Genomic DNA, 13,648 nt, shown 5'->3' with positions numbered 1-13,648 from the left:
TTAAAGTACAATAAATATTTTTTTATTCTGAACTAGAATAAACTGATCGATCAAGTCACAGAGGTTGACGTTTTCAACAAGCATGTCTATTCTGGGCTCAGGTTTTGACAGTGCAACAGTGAGGTCATGCTCAGCATGGAGTCTTTTTCTGTACTTGTTTTTTAAGTATGTCAGAGTTGAGAACCCTGACTCGGATAGATATGTGGTGCCAAACTGGATCAGAACATCTACTGCTTTCTCAGTCAGGCAGGAGACCACTTCCTGCTGTAGATGAGCAACCCAGAACTGTATGAGTGTTTGCCTCAAAAAGCATCTTGCTTCAATCATTTTATTCCAGTTCAGAATAAAAATAACAGCAACAGTTCCTTTTCAGCAATAATTTCTACAGTAAGATGTACAGTAGGCCTGATAATTTTCATCATCTGTACTGTTACATAGGGGTTGCACGATCAGTAGCTAGCTAGCTATTAGCTGTGTACAAAGGGATTGTTTGAAAGAGAAACTCCCATCTACTACTATGAAAGATAGTGCTCCCCTATTTCTGCTTATCATCACCTGTTATAAAATGACAACAATGCCTTTCTAGCTGACTTACTTTTCCACTGTGGAAGCCCTGTTTCCTGAAACATTCTGCCCTGTTCTGAAAGAACTCCCTGGGTTTAACCTTATTGTTGTGGATGTTTGGTCAGGACGTGTCGTTTTATTAATTTGTTTCGTTTTAAGAGACTCATTACTTAGCACTTCCCCGCACAAAACGCTGTGGGCGCTCCTCGTTATTTCTCAAAGATTGTATGAAGCCAAGAGAGTGAAACTCATTGCTGTATTTGCGTTTCATGACGATTGAGCTCAGTCAAAAGTTTTGGCTAGCTTGAGTCCATTTGATGACAGTGGTGAGTGATGGCGAGTGGGAATGACAAGTCAGTGGCTGACAGCGCATCATCTGCTGCTGAGCGACAGCGCTGCAGCGTGTGGGTTGCGGAGTGATCTTCAAGAAAACTGCGAAGTGCACGGGCATCTCCCGCTCGCGCAGCTGTCAAACTGAACTCTGGGTCAGGAATACAGGAGGCTCTTGATGGCTTGCATTGCGATTATTCATGTGGAAACCCATGTCTCTTCTTTAGCAGACGCGGGTTTGAATTTTGCTGTTTGGTATCTTTAATGCATGGCGTTCCAACCTTGTTCCTGGAGAGCTACCCTTCTGTAGACTTAGACTCCAACCATAATCTACCTGATTGTAATAATTAGCTGGTTGGTAAGCTGAATCAAGTAAAATACAACCGGGGTTGGAGCGAAAACCTACAGTAAGGTAGCTCTCCAGGAACAGAGTTGGAGAACCCTTCTCTAATACATGCTATGGGACAATGATCGCAGAGGTCATATGCAAAGAATCCACTAGACAGATATTTATGGGGGTTGTTAGTAAGGATTACATCAATCAAAGAGACATTTCCTGGATTTTTTACATTCAGCCGTGTGGGCTTTGTGATCAATTGAGTCAAATTAAAATCAATACATAACTTACAAGTGTTTAATGGAAATGTGTTTCTTGCATATCTTAATTCCCTCTGAGAGACCCGTAGGGAGTGGGGTCGCGGCCAGGGTTTTAATTCTCCAGCACCTCTGGAGCAATTTGAGTTTAAGTGCTTTGCTCAAGGACACAGCAACAGATTTTTTTACCATGTTGGCTTTGGGATTCGAACCAGCCACATTTTGGTTACTGGCCCAACGCTCTAACCTTGAGGATACCTGCTCTGTGTGTGTGTGTGTGTGTGTGTGTGTTGGATTTCCCCCTGTGCATAGTAGAGTCGCTGAGGCTGAGAGCTAATTTCACTAGGTGATTAGATGTGAAGGACAAACCTAGGCTTAGCACATGCTGCTCCGTCTACAAGGGTTTTACTTGTTCATGATAGGCCTTCAGACACATTGTGCAGTCCTTGAGTTATATGGCTCATTACAACCTGAATGAGTTTACATGGCTGTGAAGTAATACCCACTTACTTGGTCTCTATATCCTTCACCCTCACACACACACACACACACACACACACACACACACACACATATATTATAACCTGAATGAGATTACTTGGCTGTGAAGTAATACTCACTTACTTGCTCTCTATATCCTTCGCCCTCACTTTTTCACTCTCATGCCTTGACAGGCAGGCAGCCAGTCAGGAAGGCTGTCACACACCAACCAACCACAAGGTCCCCAGGCATTTCTAAGCATGGAACTGAAGCCATTCTCATTGCCTCAGCCATTTTAAGGACACTCAGTGGGCTGTGTAGGCCTCTTAGAGACTCTTGCCACACCGTCTCACTTAAGGTACATCTCTCCGAAATGATTAGAGAGAGGGAGGGATGAGTAGAGAGAGAGAAAAGGACTGAGAAGGGGAAGAAAGCAGAGTAATGAAAAAGCAATGGGATTTATCTTGCCTTGTAGTGGTGTGCTGAATGGCAGGCGTGGCTCAGATTGCGTTCTGGCTCTTTTCCTGGAAAAGCAATCAGTGGTGAGGTGTGGACCTTAGGGGCAAATGAATGTGATCAGGGTTAGAGACCGGGCTCTCTCGCACTCACACAAAGGCACACACACACATACCAATGCACACTCATACACTCAAACACAGTGTGTGTGGTTGCATTTGTTTGTAGAGGACTATGGCTGCACAGTCAAAGTTTATTTTGTATTTATTTATTTTTATTTCACCTTTATTTAACCAGGTAGGCCAGTTGAGAGCAAGTTCTCATTTACAACTGCGACCTGGCCAAGATAAAGCAAAGCAGTGCGACAAAAACAACACAGTTACACATGGGATAAACAAACGTACAGTCAATAGCACAATAGAAAAATCTGTATACAGTGTGTGCAAATGAAGTAAGGAGGTAAGGCAATAAATAGGCCAATAGTGGCGAAGTAATTACAAATTAGCAATTTACACTGGAGTGATATATGTGCAGATGAGGATGTGCAAGTAGAAATACTGGTGTGCAAAAGAGCAGAAAAACAAAAACAAATATGGGGATGAGGTAGGTAGTTGGTTGGTTGGATGGCCTATTTACAGATGGGCTGTGTACAGCTGCAGCGATCGGTAAGCTGCTCTGACTGCTGATGCTTAAAGTTCATGAGGGAGATAAAAGTCTCCAACTTCAGTGATTTAAAAAAAAAATTGGTTCCAGTCATTGGCAGCAGAGAACTGTAAGGAAAGGCGGCGAAAGGAAGTGTTGGCTTTGGGGATGACTAGTGAGATATACCTGCTAGAGCGCGTGCTACAGGTGGGTGCTGCTATGGTGACCAGTGAGCTGAGATAAGGCGGGGCTTTACCTAGCAAAGACTTATAGATTACCTGGAGCCAGTGGATATGGCGACGAATATGTAGCGACGACCAGCTAACGAGAGCATACAGGTCGCAGTGGTGGGTAGTATATGGGGCTTTGGTGACAAAATGGATGGCACTGTGATAGACTGCATCCAATGTCAGAGTTTTAACCTCTACATCACCAGAGGATCAGAGGAGGAGTAGGATGAGGGTACAGCTAAAGGCTATAAGAACTGGTCGTCTAGTGCATTGGGAACAGATTTCTGGGCTTGGTAGGATAGATTCAGGGCATAGTGTACAGACAAGGGTAAGGTAGGGTGCGAGTACAGTAGGGGTAAACCTAGGCATTGAGTGACGATGAGAGAGGTTGCTTCTCTGGAGGTGCCAGTTAAGCTGGGTGCGGTCTTCGCATGTGTGGGGGGTGGGACAAAGGAGCTATCTGAGGCATGTTGAGCAGGACTAGGGGCTCTGCAGTAAAATTAAACAAGGAGAGCTGCTCTAAACAACAGTATACAAGGCATATTGACATTAGAGAAAGGCATAAGCAATCACAGGTGTTGAGTGGCAGAGCTAAGACAATAACGGGTGAGACAACAACGGGTAAACAGTTAAGACAACAACAAAGGGTAAATGGTGATGAATGGGCAGAGAGGGTCAGCTAGCTACACACAGGTCCTGAGTTTGAGGCTGGGGCAGACAGATAAACAAAATGAAGTACCATGTTAATGGACAGTCCAGCAGGCATCGGCTGTGTAGTCGAGTGATCACAGGGTCCAATGAGCAGCAATAGACGAAACAGGGAACCGTTTGGTAGTCGATTAATACGTTGAGCGAACGGGAGAAACGGTGTTCAGGGAGCTAGCAGGCCGGGGCTAGCAGATGGATCATCACCAAACATCCACGACGCAGAGGCCGGTTGAGAGCACATTGGCCGAGTTACGTCAGCAGACCAGCAGACCAGTCTTGATGGATTGGCGGGGCTCCGTGTCGACAAAGTGTCCAGGCCATTTGGCAAGAGAAGTGTTGTAGTTGGTGTACTTCTTTTGCTAGCCGGGAGATGGGCCTAGCTCGAGGCTAACTGGTGCATGCTTCTGGACAAGGGCGTTAACCACAATAGCCACTCTGTAGCAACTAGCTAGCTGCAAAGATCTGGTGTAATGGTCCAGAGCTTGCGGCAGGAATCCGGTGATGTAGTGGAAAAAAGCAGTCCGATATGCTCAGGGCTGGCATTGCGCTGTGCAGACTGGCAGGTATTATCCGGGCTATCCAGGCGAAAGCGGCAGGAGTCCGAGCTAAAGGTAAAGACCGCTAGCAGAGGCTAACAATGACTAAGTAGCTTGTAGCTAATTAGCTGGCTAGCTTCTGATGGAGGTTCCAGTTATAAGGTCTAAAAAATAGCTGATCCGTACCACATTGGGTGAGACGGGTTGCAGGAAGGTATATTTCATTCAAAATGGAAGAAAAAAAAGAGATTGACATGTATACAAAAAACCCGAAAAAGACAATATTTACATGGGACGAAAACAAACACGTCTTACTGCTGCGCCATCTTGGATTAGTAAATTGAAAGAATATGATTTGGATCATATTCTTTGCTTGTTTAATCACTTGTTTAATCACTCAATCAATATTTAGAATGTGGTGTGTGTGTGTGAAAGAGGGAAACTGTTTGATCTTGTAATCCTACTTCTAACTCAATCAGCCATTAGCATTTCCCAGAGGAGGAAATTACTCCAGTTCTGTTACAGAACAGATCGGCCCCGCCACCAATGGCCTTGTATGGGCTCTCTAATTATGGTGAAATAGGGAATGTCTCCCTCTCTTCTGAGGGGAAAAGGCGGTTGATAGTTTCCAAGGATGCCTTCGGAAGAGAAGAGCGTGTTGTCACGCTGGTTATGTGGTTTTTCCAACTGCCACAACACAGTCTTACTTCTTAAGGGATATGGAGGGCAACAACGTTGCTGCCCTTCCCATGTGTGACACACACACTGCTCCCTGCCATAATCACACAGTGTAAACCCACAGGCCAGATGGACCAAGCATGAGAATAAGCCCCAATGATATCCTTAATGAAGTCCGCTACTGTTCCGTAATGTGACTCTGCTCCCCGCATAATATGCCCAATAGCCTTACAGCTCTCATCAGCACAATCAACATGATGCTCACACCTGACTTCTAGATGGATTCCATGGCTTTGATTTGTATTAATGTACCGTCTTCCTATTAAAGCTTTAATTCCTGGAATCTTTCTTTTGATTTCCAGTTTCTCTCAGAAATACCCCCCTGTGAAGTTCCTTTCGGAGAAGGATCGGAAAAGGATTTTGGTGAGTGTTTCCAAACGCATGCACACATGCACGAATGCCGAACACACACACACACAAACACAAACATTCCTCTCTTATTTCTGAGATCACAATCCTGGACTTAAAGCATGAATCTATTCCACAGCGCCCTCTCCCCCTCCTCTACTCATCCTTTATTCCTCTCCTTCTTTCTTCCTGGCCTCAGTCAGCCAACCAGCTGACACTTCAACTTTAGGACAGGTCTCTAGTGTCTGTCTGGTTGGTTGGCTGCTAGACCCTTATCCAAACACATTACACATCCTCTTTGATGGACAACTAGCTGCAGCTAGCTTGAAGGCACACTGGGGATTGGACGTACGCTTCAAGGCAGGTCTATCCTACTGGAAAGGTGCTGACGCAATCTCTGTCAGCAGCTTTCTATTTACCTCAAGCTATACTAATGATCTTATACTCTCAAGTAATGCTCCCTCAAGTTACATCTCCCAAGATATTTATTGTATTTTAAGTTAATATTCAAGCCTTAGTGAGAAGCAATAAAAAACAAAGCAGTGGAACTGGCTTCGAGATCTAAATTAGAATTTGAGGGCCCTAGATCATGGGCAGGGAAGGCTTCGTGGGCTGTCTTTCTCCCCCCCATCACTACCCACCCCATCCCTCTCTCATGGTGTAACCCTCTTTCACCCATATAACCCGAGGGTCGGTCTTCGTGGGCTCCCACCTGACTGATAAGGTGATGATGGACGGCCACGAGGTGACTGTTGTGGACAACTTCTTCACGGGCCGCAAGAGGAACGTGGAGCATTGGATCAGCCACGAGAACTTTGAGCTCATCAACCACGACGGGGTGGAGCCACTCTACATCGAGGGTAAGTGGAGACACACACACACACACTTGTGCGCACATGCACACAGAACTCGTATAACCACATGCACCACATGCTGTATACAGAACATTCATACAGAGCACATACAGCTCACAGACAAAGTTGGAGTTTTCCATCATGTTGATGAGGATCTAACAAGAACAAGATATTCCACTAACTGACTACACACCTGTTCATCCTGGAAATGTCCCATGTCAAAATGGTGCTCAATGTCCCTGAAAGACAATTGCGCGCACACACACGTGCACACACACGTGCCTGCGAGTGTGTTTGTGTATTGTATGTGTACGCCTAAAGCATGGGGAAAGATTAATAGATCATAACACATAAACCATTCTCTACCCTTTCACCATCTGTCTTCCATTTTCACCTCAACTTATTCTGTCAGTGACACCAGTGATCTTGCAACCAGCTTTTCACAGCAGACCATTGTGACCTGAAAGCTCTGTCCGAGCAGGCAACATTTGTTATAGATGTCTTTTTTCATGACCAGATCAAGGTGTTCTGGGAAATATGTCATTTAGGATGTTATCTGGTCAGATCTGGTCAGATCTGGTCAGATTTGCTTTTTAACCAGATTACAACCAGATAAATACATATTTTTGTTGTTGCTAAAAAGACGTTGATAAATCGTCCTTACGCAACCTGACCAATACATCATAACAACGTCATTGCAACCAGTTTCGGCCGCTGGCGTGGGGATGTTGAGAAGGGCCAGAGGGGTTGGAGAGGAAAGGCAAGGGGGAGAAGGGAAGGGATGGAATGAAAGAGTATAGAGTGAGGACAAAAGAGATGAGAGGTAGTATTTTTTTTTAATATATATATATATATATATATATACAGTACCAGTCAAAAGTTTGGACACACCTACTCATTCCAGTGTTTTTCTTTATTTGCACTACATTCTACATTGTAGAATAATAGTAAAGACATCAAAACTATGAAATAACACATATGGAATCATGTAGTAACCAAAAAAGTGTTAAACAGATCAAAATATATTTTAGATATGAGATTCTTCAAAATAGCTACCCTTTGCCTCGATGACAGCTTGCACACTCTTGGCATTCTCTCAACCAGCTTCATGAGGTAGTCACCTGGAATGCAATTCAATTAACACAACTTGTCTTCTTAATGCGTTCGAGCCAATTGGTTGTGTTGTGACAAGGTAGGGGTGGTATACAGAAGATAGACCTATTTGGTAAAAAAACAAGTCCATATTATGGCAAGAACAGCTCAAATAAGCAAAGAGAAATGACAGTCCATCATTACTTTAAGACACGAACGTCAGTCAATCCGGAAAATTTCCAAAACTTTTAACGTTTCTTAAAGTGCAGTCGCAAAAACCATCAAGTGCAATGATGAAACTGGCTCTCATGAGGACCGCCAAAGGAAAGGAAGACCCAGAGTTACCTCTGCTGCAGAGGATAAGTTCATAAAATTGCCAGCCAAATAAATGCTTCACAGAGTTCAAGTAAAACACATCTCAACATCAACTGTTCAGAGGAGACTACGTGAATCAGGCCTTCATGGTCGAATTGCTGCAAAGAAACCACTGCTAAAGGACACCAATAAGAAGAGACTTGCTTGGGCCAAGAAACACGAGCAATGGACATTAGACCGGTGGAAATCTGTCCTTTGGTCTGATGAGTCCAAATTTTAGATTTTTGGTTCCAACCACCATGTCTTTGTGAGACGCAGAGTAGGTGAACGGATGCTCTCTGCATGTGTGGTTCCCACTGTGAAGCATGGAGGAGGAGGTGTGATGGTGTGGGGGTGCTTTGCTGGTGACACTGTCAGTGATTTATTTAGAATTCAAGGCACACTTAACAAGCATGGCTACCACAGCATTCTTCAGCGATACGCCATCCCATCTGGTTTGAGCTTAGTGGGACTATCATTTGTTTTTCAACAGGAAAATGACCCAACAGACCTCCAGGCTGTGTAAGGGCTATTTGACCAACAAGGAGAGTGATGGAGTGCTGCGTCAGATGACCTGGCCTCCCCAATCACCCGACCTCAACCCAATTGAGATGGTTTGGTCGCAGATTGAAGGAAAAGCAGCCAACAAGTGCTCAGCATATGTGGTAACTCCTTCAAGACTGTTGGTAAAGCATTCCAGGTGAAGCTGGTTGACAGAATGCCAAGAGTGTGCAAAGCTGTCATCAAGGCAAACTTTTTTTGGTTACTACATGATTCCATATGTGTTATTTCCTAGTTTTGATGTCTTCACTATTACTCTACAATGTAGAAAATATAAAAAAATTAAGAAAACCCCTTGAATGAGTAGGTGTGTCCAAGCTTTTGACTGGGACTGTATATATTATTTTAGTATTTTATTAGGATCCCCATTAGCTGTTGCGATAGCAGCAGTTACTTTTCCTGGGTTCCTAAAGGTGGGTGAGGGATTACAGTGGATAAAGAGTGGTGAAAAGAAGTGATGGAAGAAACCAGTTAGAGAGGTGTGAGTAAGGGATTGGGGGACAGAGAAATGGTTGATTTGACAGATGTTAATTGGGGGTGAGAGCATGAGAGAGCGAGGGCAGAGAGAGGTTTTGGTGTAGGGAACAGTGATAGACACAGGTGACATGGGTACGTCAACTCTCCTGAAAGGCAGAGACCGCAAATCTCAAACAATGTCTCATATTTGTTTTGGTGGATTATAATGGAAAAACACCTTCGGCCTTTGTCAGCTGGCAGACCTCACAGGGATATGGATGTGCATGTGTGATTGCATCCCTGCATATACCTGTTAGTGTATAGATATTGGGAGCTGAAAACATTGTGTGGACATTACCTTTCTATAGTTTTACTTAAGGTTGTAAAATACTGTGAACTTTCAATAAATTCAGTTTTTCCAGAAATCCTGGTTGGAGTATTCCCGGAATCAGGAGGGAATAAGCAGGAAATCCAGTCCGCCAACCAGGATTTCTGGAAAACCAGGGAATTTATTGAATGTTCCCAGAATTCTGCAACCCTAGTTTTAGTGATAAGTTGTTCATTAGCCATGCTCCTTTGCTTGGATATTCAACTTATTTTATTCTTATCTTATTCAACTTAAGATATGCGTAAACATTCTCTTTCAATGCAGCATGGCCTTCTCTCTCTCATGCTATTCTTCTGTTCAGCCTCCTCTGTGCATACCTCACATCTCCTTGCTTTTGTCTTCTATATACTCAACTCTCAGATGTCACCATGACACATGACAGCCCAAGCCTCTAGAGAAACTGCTATGCGGGATATAGGCTACTTTACATGGAATACATTTGTAAGTATTTCATATGATACATCTGTAGGTTTTGACACCCTTCTACTCAAATACCAACCTTTTGTCTTGTATCTACCCCATAATGTAGCTTAATGATCTTACTGTACCTGCTGTATGAACAGATACAGTATCTTTATACAGTGGGGGGAAAAAGCATTTGATCCCCTGCTGATTTTGTACGTTTGCCCACTTACAAAAAAATGATCAGCGACAAGAATAACAACAACAAAAAATCCAGAAAAACGCATGTCAAAAATGATTTGCATTTTAATGAGGGAAATAAGTATTTGACCCCTCTGCAAAACATGACTTAGTACTTGGTGGCAAAACCCTTGTTGGCAATCACAGAGGTCAGACGTTTCTTGTAGTTGGCCACCAGGTTTGCACACATCTCAGGAGGGATTTTGTCCCACTCCTCTTTGAGATCTTCTCCAAGGCATTAAGGTTTCAAGGCTGACGTTTGGCAACTTGAACCTTCAGCTCCCTCCACAGATGTTCTATGGGATTAAGGTCTGGAGACTGGCTAGGCCACTCCAGGACCTTAATGTGCTTCTTTCTTTAGCCACTCCTTTGTTGCCTTGGTCGTGTGTTTTGGGTAATTGTCATGCTGGAATACCCATCCACGACCCATTTTCAATGCCCTGGCTGAGGGAAGGAGGTTCTCACCCAAGATTTGACAGTACATGGCCCCGTCAAATGATGCGGTGAAGTTGTCCTGTCCCCTTAGCAGAAAAACACCCCCAAAGCATAATGTTTCCACCTCCATGTTTGACGGTGGAGATGGTGTTCTTGGGGTCATAGGCAGCATTCCTCCTCCTCCAAACACGGCGAGTTGAGTTGATGTCAAAGACCTCCATTTTGGTCTCATATGACCACAACACTTTCACCCAGTTGTCCTCTGAATCATTCAGATGTTCATTGGCAAACTTGAGACGGGCATGTATATGTATTCTTGAGCAGGGGGACCTTGCGGGCGCTGCAGGATTTCAGTCCTTCACGGCGTAGTGTGTTACCAATTGTTTTCTTGGTGACTATGGTCCCAGCTGCCTTGAGATCATTGACAAGATCCTCCCGTGTAGTTCTGGGCTGATTCCTCACCGTTCTCATGATCATTGCAACTCCACGAGGTGAGATCTTGCATGGAGCCCCAGGCTGAGGGATATTGACAGTTCTTTTGTGTTTCTTCCATTTGCGAATAATCGCACCAAGCTGCTTGGCGATGGTCTTGTAGCCCATTCCAGCCTTGTGTAGGTCTACAATCTTGTCCCTGACATCCTTGGAGAACTCTTTGGTCTTGGCCATGGTGGAGAGTTTGGAATCTGATTGATTGATTGCTTCTATGGACAGGTGTCTTTTATACAGGTAACAAGCTGCGGTTAGGAGCACTCCCTTTAAGAGTGTGCTCCTGATCTCAGCTCATTACCTGTATAAAAGACACCTGGGAGCCAGAAATCTTTCTGATTGAGAGGGGGTCAAATACTTATTTCCCTCATTAAAATGCAAATCAATTTCTAATATTTTAACATTTGTTTTTCTGGATGTATTTGTTGTTATTCTGTCTCTCACTGTTCAAATAAGCCTACCCTTAAAATTATAGACTGATCATTTCTTTGTCAGTGGGCAAACGTACAAAATCAGCAGGGGATCAAATACTTTTCCCCCCCACTGTATAGGTCTCTTTCTCTCCAGCACAGCAGCTTTCCCCTCATTAAAACCGCCAACCTCTCCCAGTCTCTGCCCCTTCACTAGAACTCCTGACAATTCTACTTTAAGTAGGTGTGTTTTTCCTGGAGCTTGTTCTCTATTCTGATTCTGGAATTAATAGTAAAGAGTAATTAGCAACACAGTAGCTGGTGGAGTCTGAAGCTGTGTGTTTGTGTTTGCGCGTTTGTGTGTGTGTGTGTGTGTGTGTGTGTGTGTATTTGGTCATCCCTCTCTCTTTCACAGAATGAGAATTCACCCCATGGTCTTCCCCTCTCTTTCTCTCTCTCCCTCCCCTCTCTGTTGACTCACTTCCCGGGGGGGGGGGGGGGGGGGGGGGGGGGATGTGAACATGAATGTGTGTGTTATGATCCTCAGCCTTCTCTACAGATTGCCTGAGTAAAGCCTGCATGCCTTTGAGAATAGGCTGAGCCGGTGGAATCCAAGGCTACACTGTATCTTGTGACTGAAGAATTCCAGTGCAGTACCAACTGGTCATAACATCCTTCCAGTGCAGTAGCAGCTGGTCATAACATCCTTCCAGTGCAGTATCAGCTGGTCATAACATCCTTCCAGTGCAGTAGCAGCTGGTCATAACATCCTTCCAGTGCAGTAGCAGCTGGTCATAACATCCTCCCAGTACAGTACCAGCTGGTCATAACATTCGCACTGAGCTAAAGGTTAGAGGTGCCGCTTTCAAGGAGCTGGACTCTAACCCTGAAGCTTACCAGATGAGCTAAATCACTTCTATGCTCGCTTCGAGGCAAGGAAAACTGAGGCATGCATGAGAGCATCAGCTGTTCTGGAAGACTGTGTGATCACGCTCTCCATAGCCGACGTGAATAAGACCTTTAAACAGGTCAACATTCACGAGGCCGCAGGGCCAGACAGATTACCAGGACGTGTGCTCCAGGCATGTGCTGACCAACTGGCAGGTGTCTTCACTGATATTTTCAACATGTCCTTGATTGAGTCTGTAATACCAACATGCTTCAAGCAGACCACCATTTTCCCTGTGCCCAAGAGCACTAAGGTAACCTGCCTAAATGACTACAAACCCGTAGCACTCACGTCCGTAACCATGAAGTGCTTTGAAAGGCTGGTAATGGCTCACATTAACACCATTATCCCAGAAACCCTAAACCCACTCCAATTTGCATACCGCTCAAACAGATCCACAGATGATGCAATCTCTATTGCACTCCACACTTCCCTTAACCACCTGGACAAAAGGAACACCTACGTGAGAATGCTATTCATTGACTACAGCTCAACGTTCAACACCATAGTGCCCTCAAAGCTCATCAATAAGCTAAGGACCCTGGGACTAAACTCCTCCCTCTGCAATTGGATCCTGGACTTCCTGACGGGCCGCCCCCAGGTGGTGAGGGTAGGTAGCAACACATCTGCCACTCTGATCCTCAACACTGGAGCACCTCAGGGGTTCGTGCTCAGTCCCCTCCTGTACTCCCTGTTCACCCACAACTGCATGGCTAGGCACGACTCCAACACCATCATTAAGTTTGCAGACGACACAACAGTTGTAGGCCTGATCACCGACAACACTGAGACAGTCTATAGGGAGGAGGTCAGAGACCTGGCCGGGTGGTGCCAGAATAACAACCTATCCCTCAACGTAATCAAGACTAAGGAGATTATTGTGGACTACAGGAAAAGGAGGACCGAGCACGCCCCCATTCTCATCGACTGGGCTGTAGTGGAGCAGGTTGAGAGCTTCAAGTTCCTTCGTGTCCACATCACCAACAAACTGAATGGTCCAAACACACCAAGACAGTCGTGAAGAGGGCACAACAATGCCTATTCCCCCTCATGAAAATAAAAAGATTTGGCATGGGTCCTCAGGTACTCAAAAGGTTCTACAGCTGCAACATCAAGAACATCCTGACTGGTTGAATCACTGCCTGGTACGGCAACTGCTCGGCCTCCGGCCGCAAGGCACTACAGAGAGTAGTGCGTACGGCCCAGTACATCACTAAGCTGCCTGCCATCCGGGACCTCTACACCAGGCGGTGTCAGAGGAAGGCCCTAACAATTGTCGAAGACTCCAGCCACCCCAGTCATAGACTGTTCTCTGCTACCGCATGGCAAGCGGTACCGGTGTACCAAGTCTAGAACCAAAAGGCTTCTCTACAGCTTTTGACCCCCAAGCCATAA

At 45.0% G+C, this 13,648-nt stretch overlaps 1 protein-coding gene across 1 annotated transcript in view; it reads left to right on the top strand.

Annotated features, from left to right (window-relative positions):
* The first annotated feature begins 6,293 nt into the window (after positions 1-6,293).
* LOC115155884 (UDP-glucuronic acid decarboxylase 1) overlaps positions 6,294-13,648 on the top strand; it is a 36,122-nt gene continuing 28,767 nt past the window's right edge. Inside the window, exon 1 of the mRNA XM_029702889.1 lies at positions 6,294-6,486. Coding sequence (XP_029558749.1) covers positions 6,354-6,486 — 133 coding nt within the window. The 5' untranslated portion in view covers positions 6,294-6,353. The remainder of the gene's footprint in view (positions 6,487-13,648) is intronic.

This window comes from Salmo trutta, chromosome 20, assembly GCF_901001165.1.
Source record: "Salmo trutta chromosome 20, fSalTru1.1, whole genome shotgun sequence".
NCBI classification, from domain to species: domain Eukaryota; kingdom Metazoa; phylum Chordata; class Actinopteri; order Salmoniformes; family Salmonidae; genus Salmo; species Salmo trutta.
Note: the sequence above shows the minus strand (reverse complement) of the source record. Positions and strands in the feature narration are given on the sequence as shown.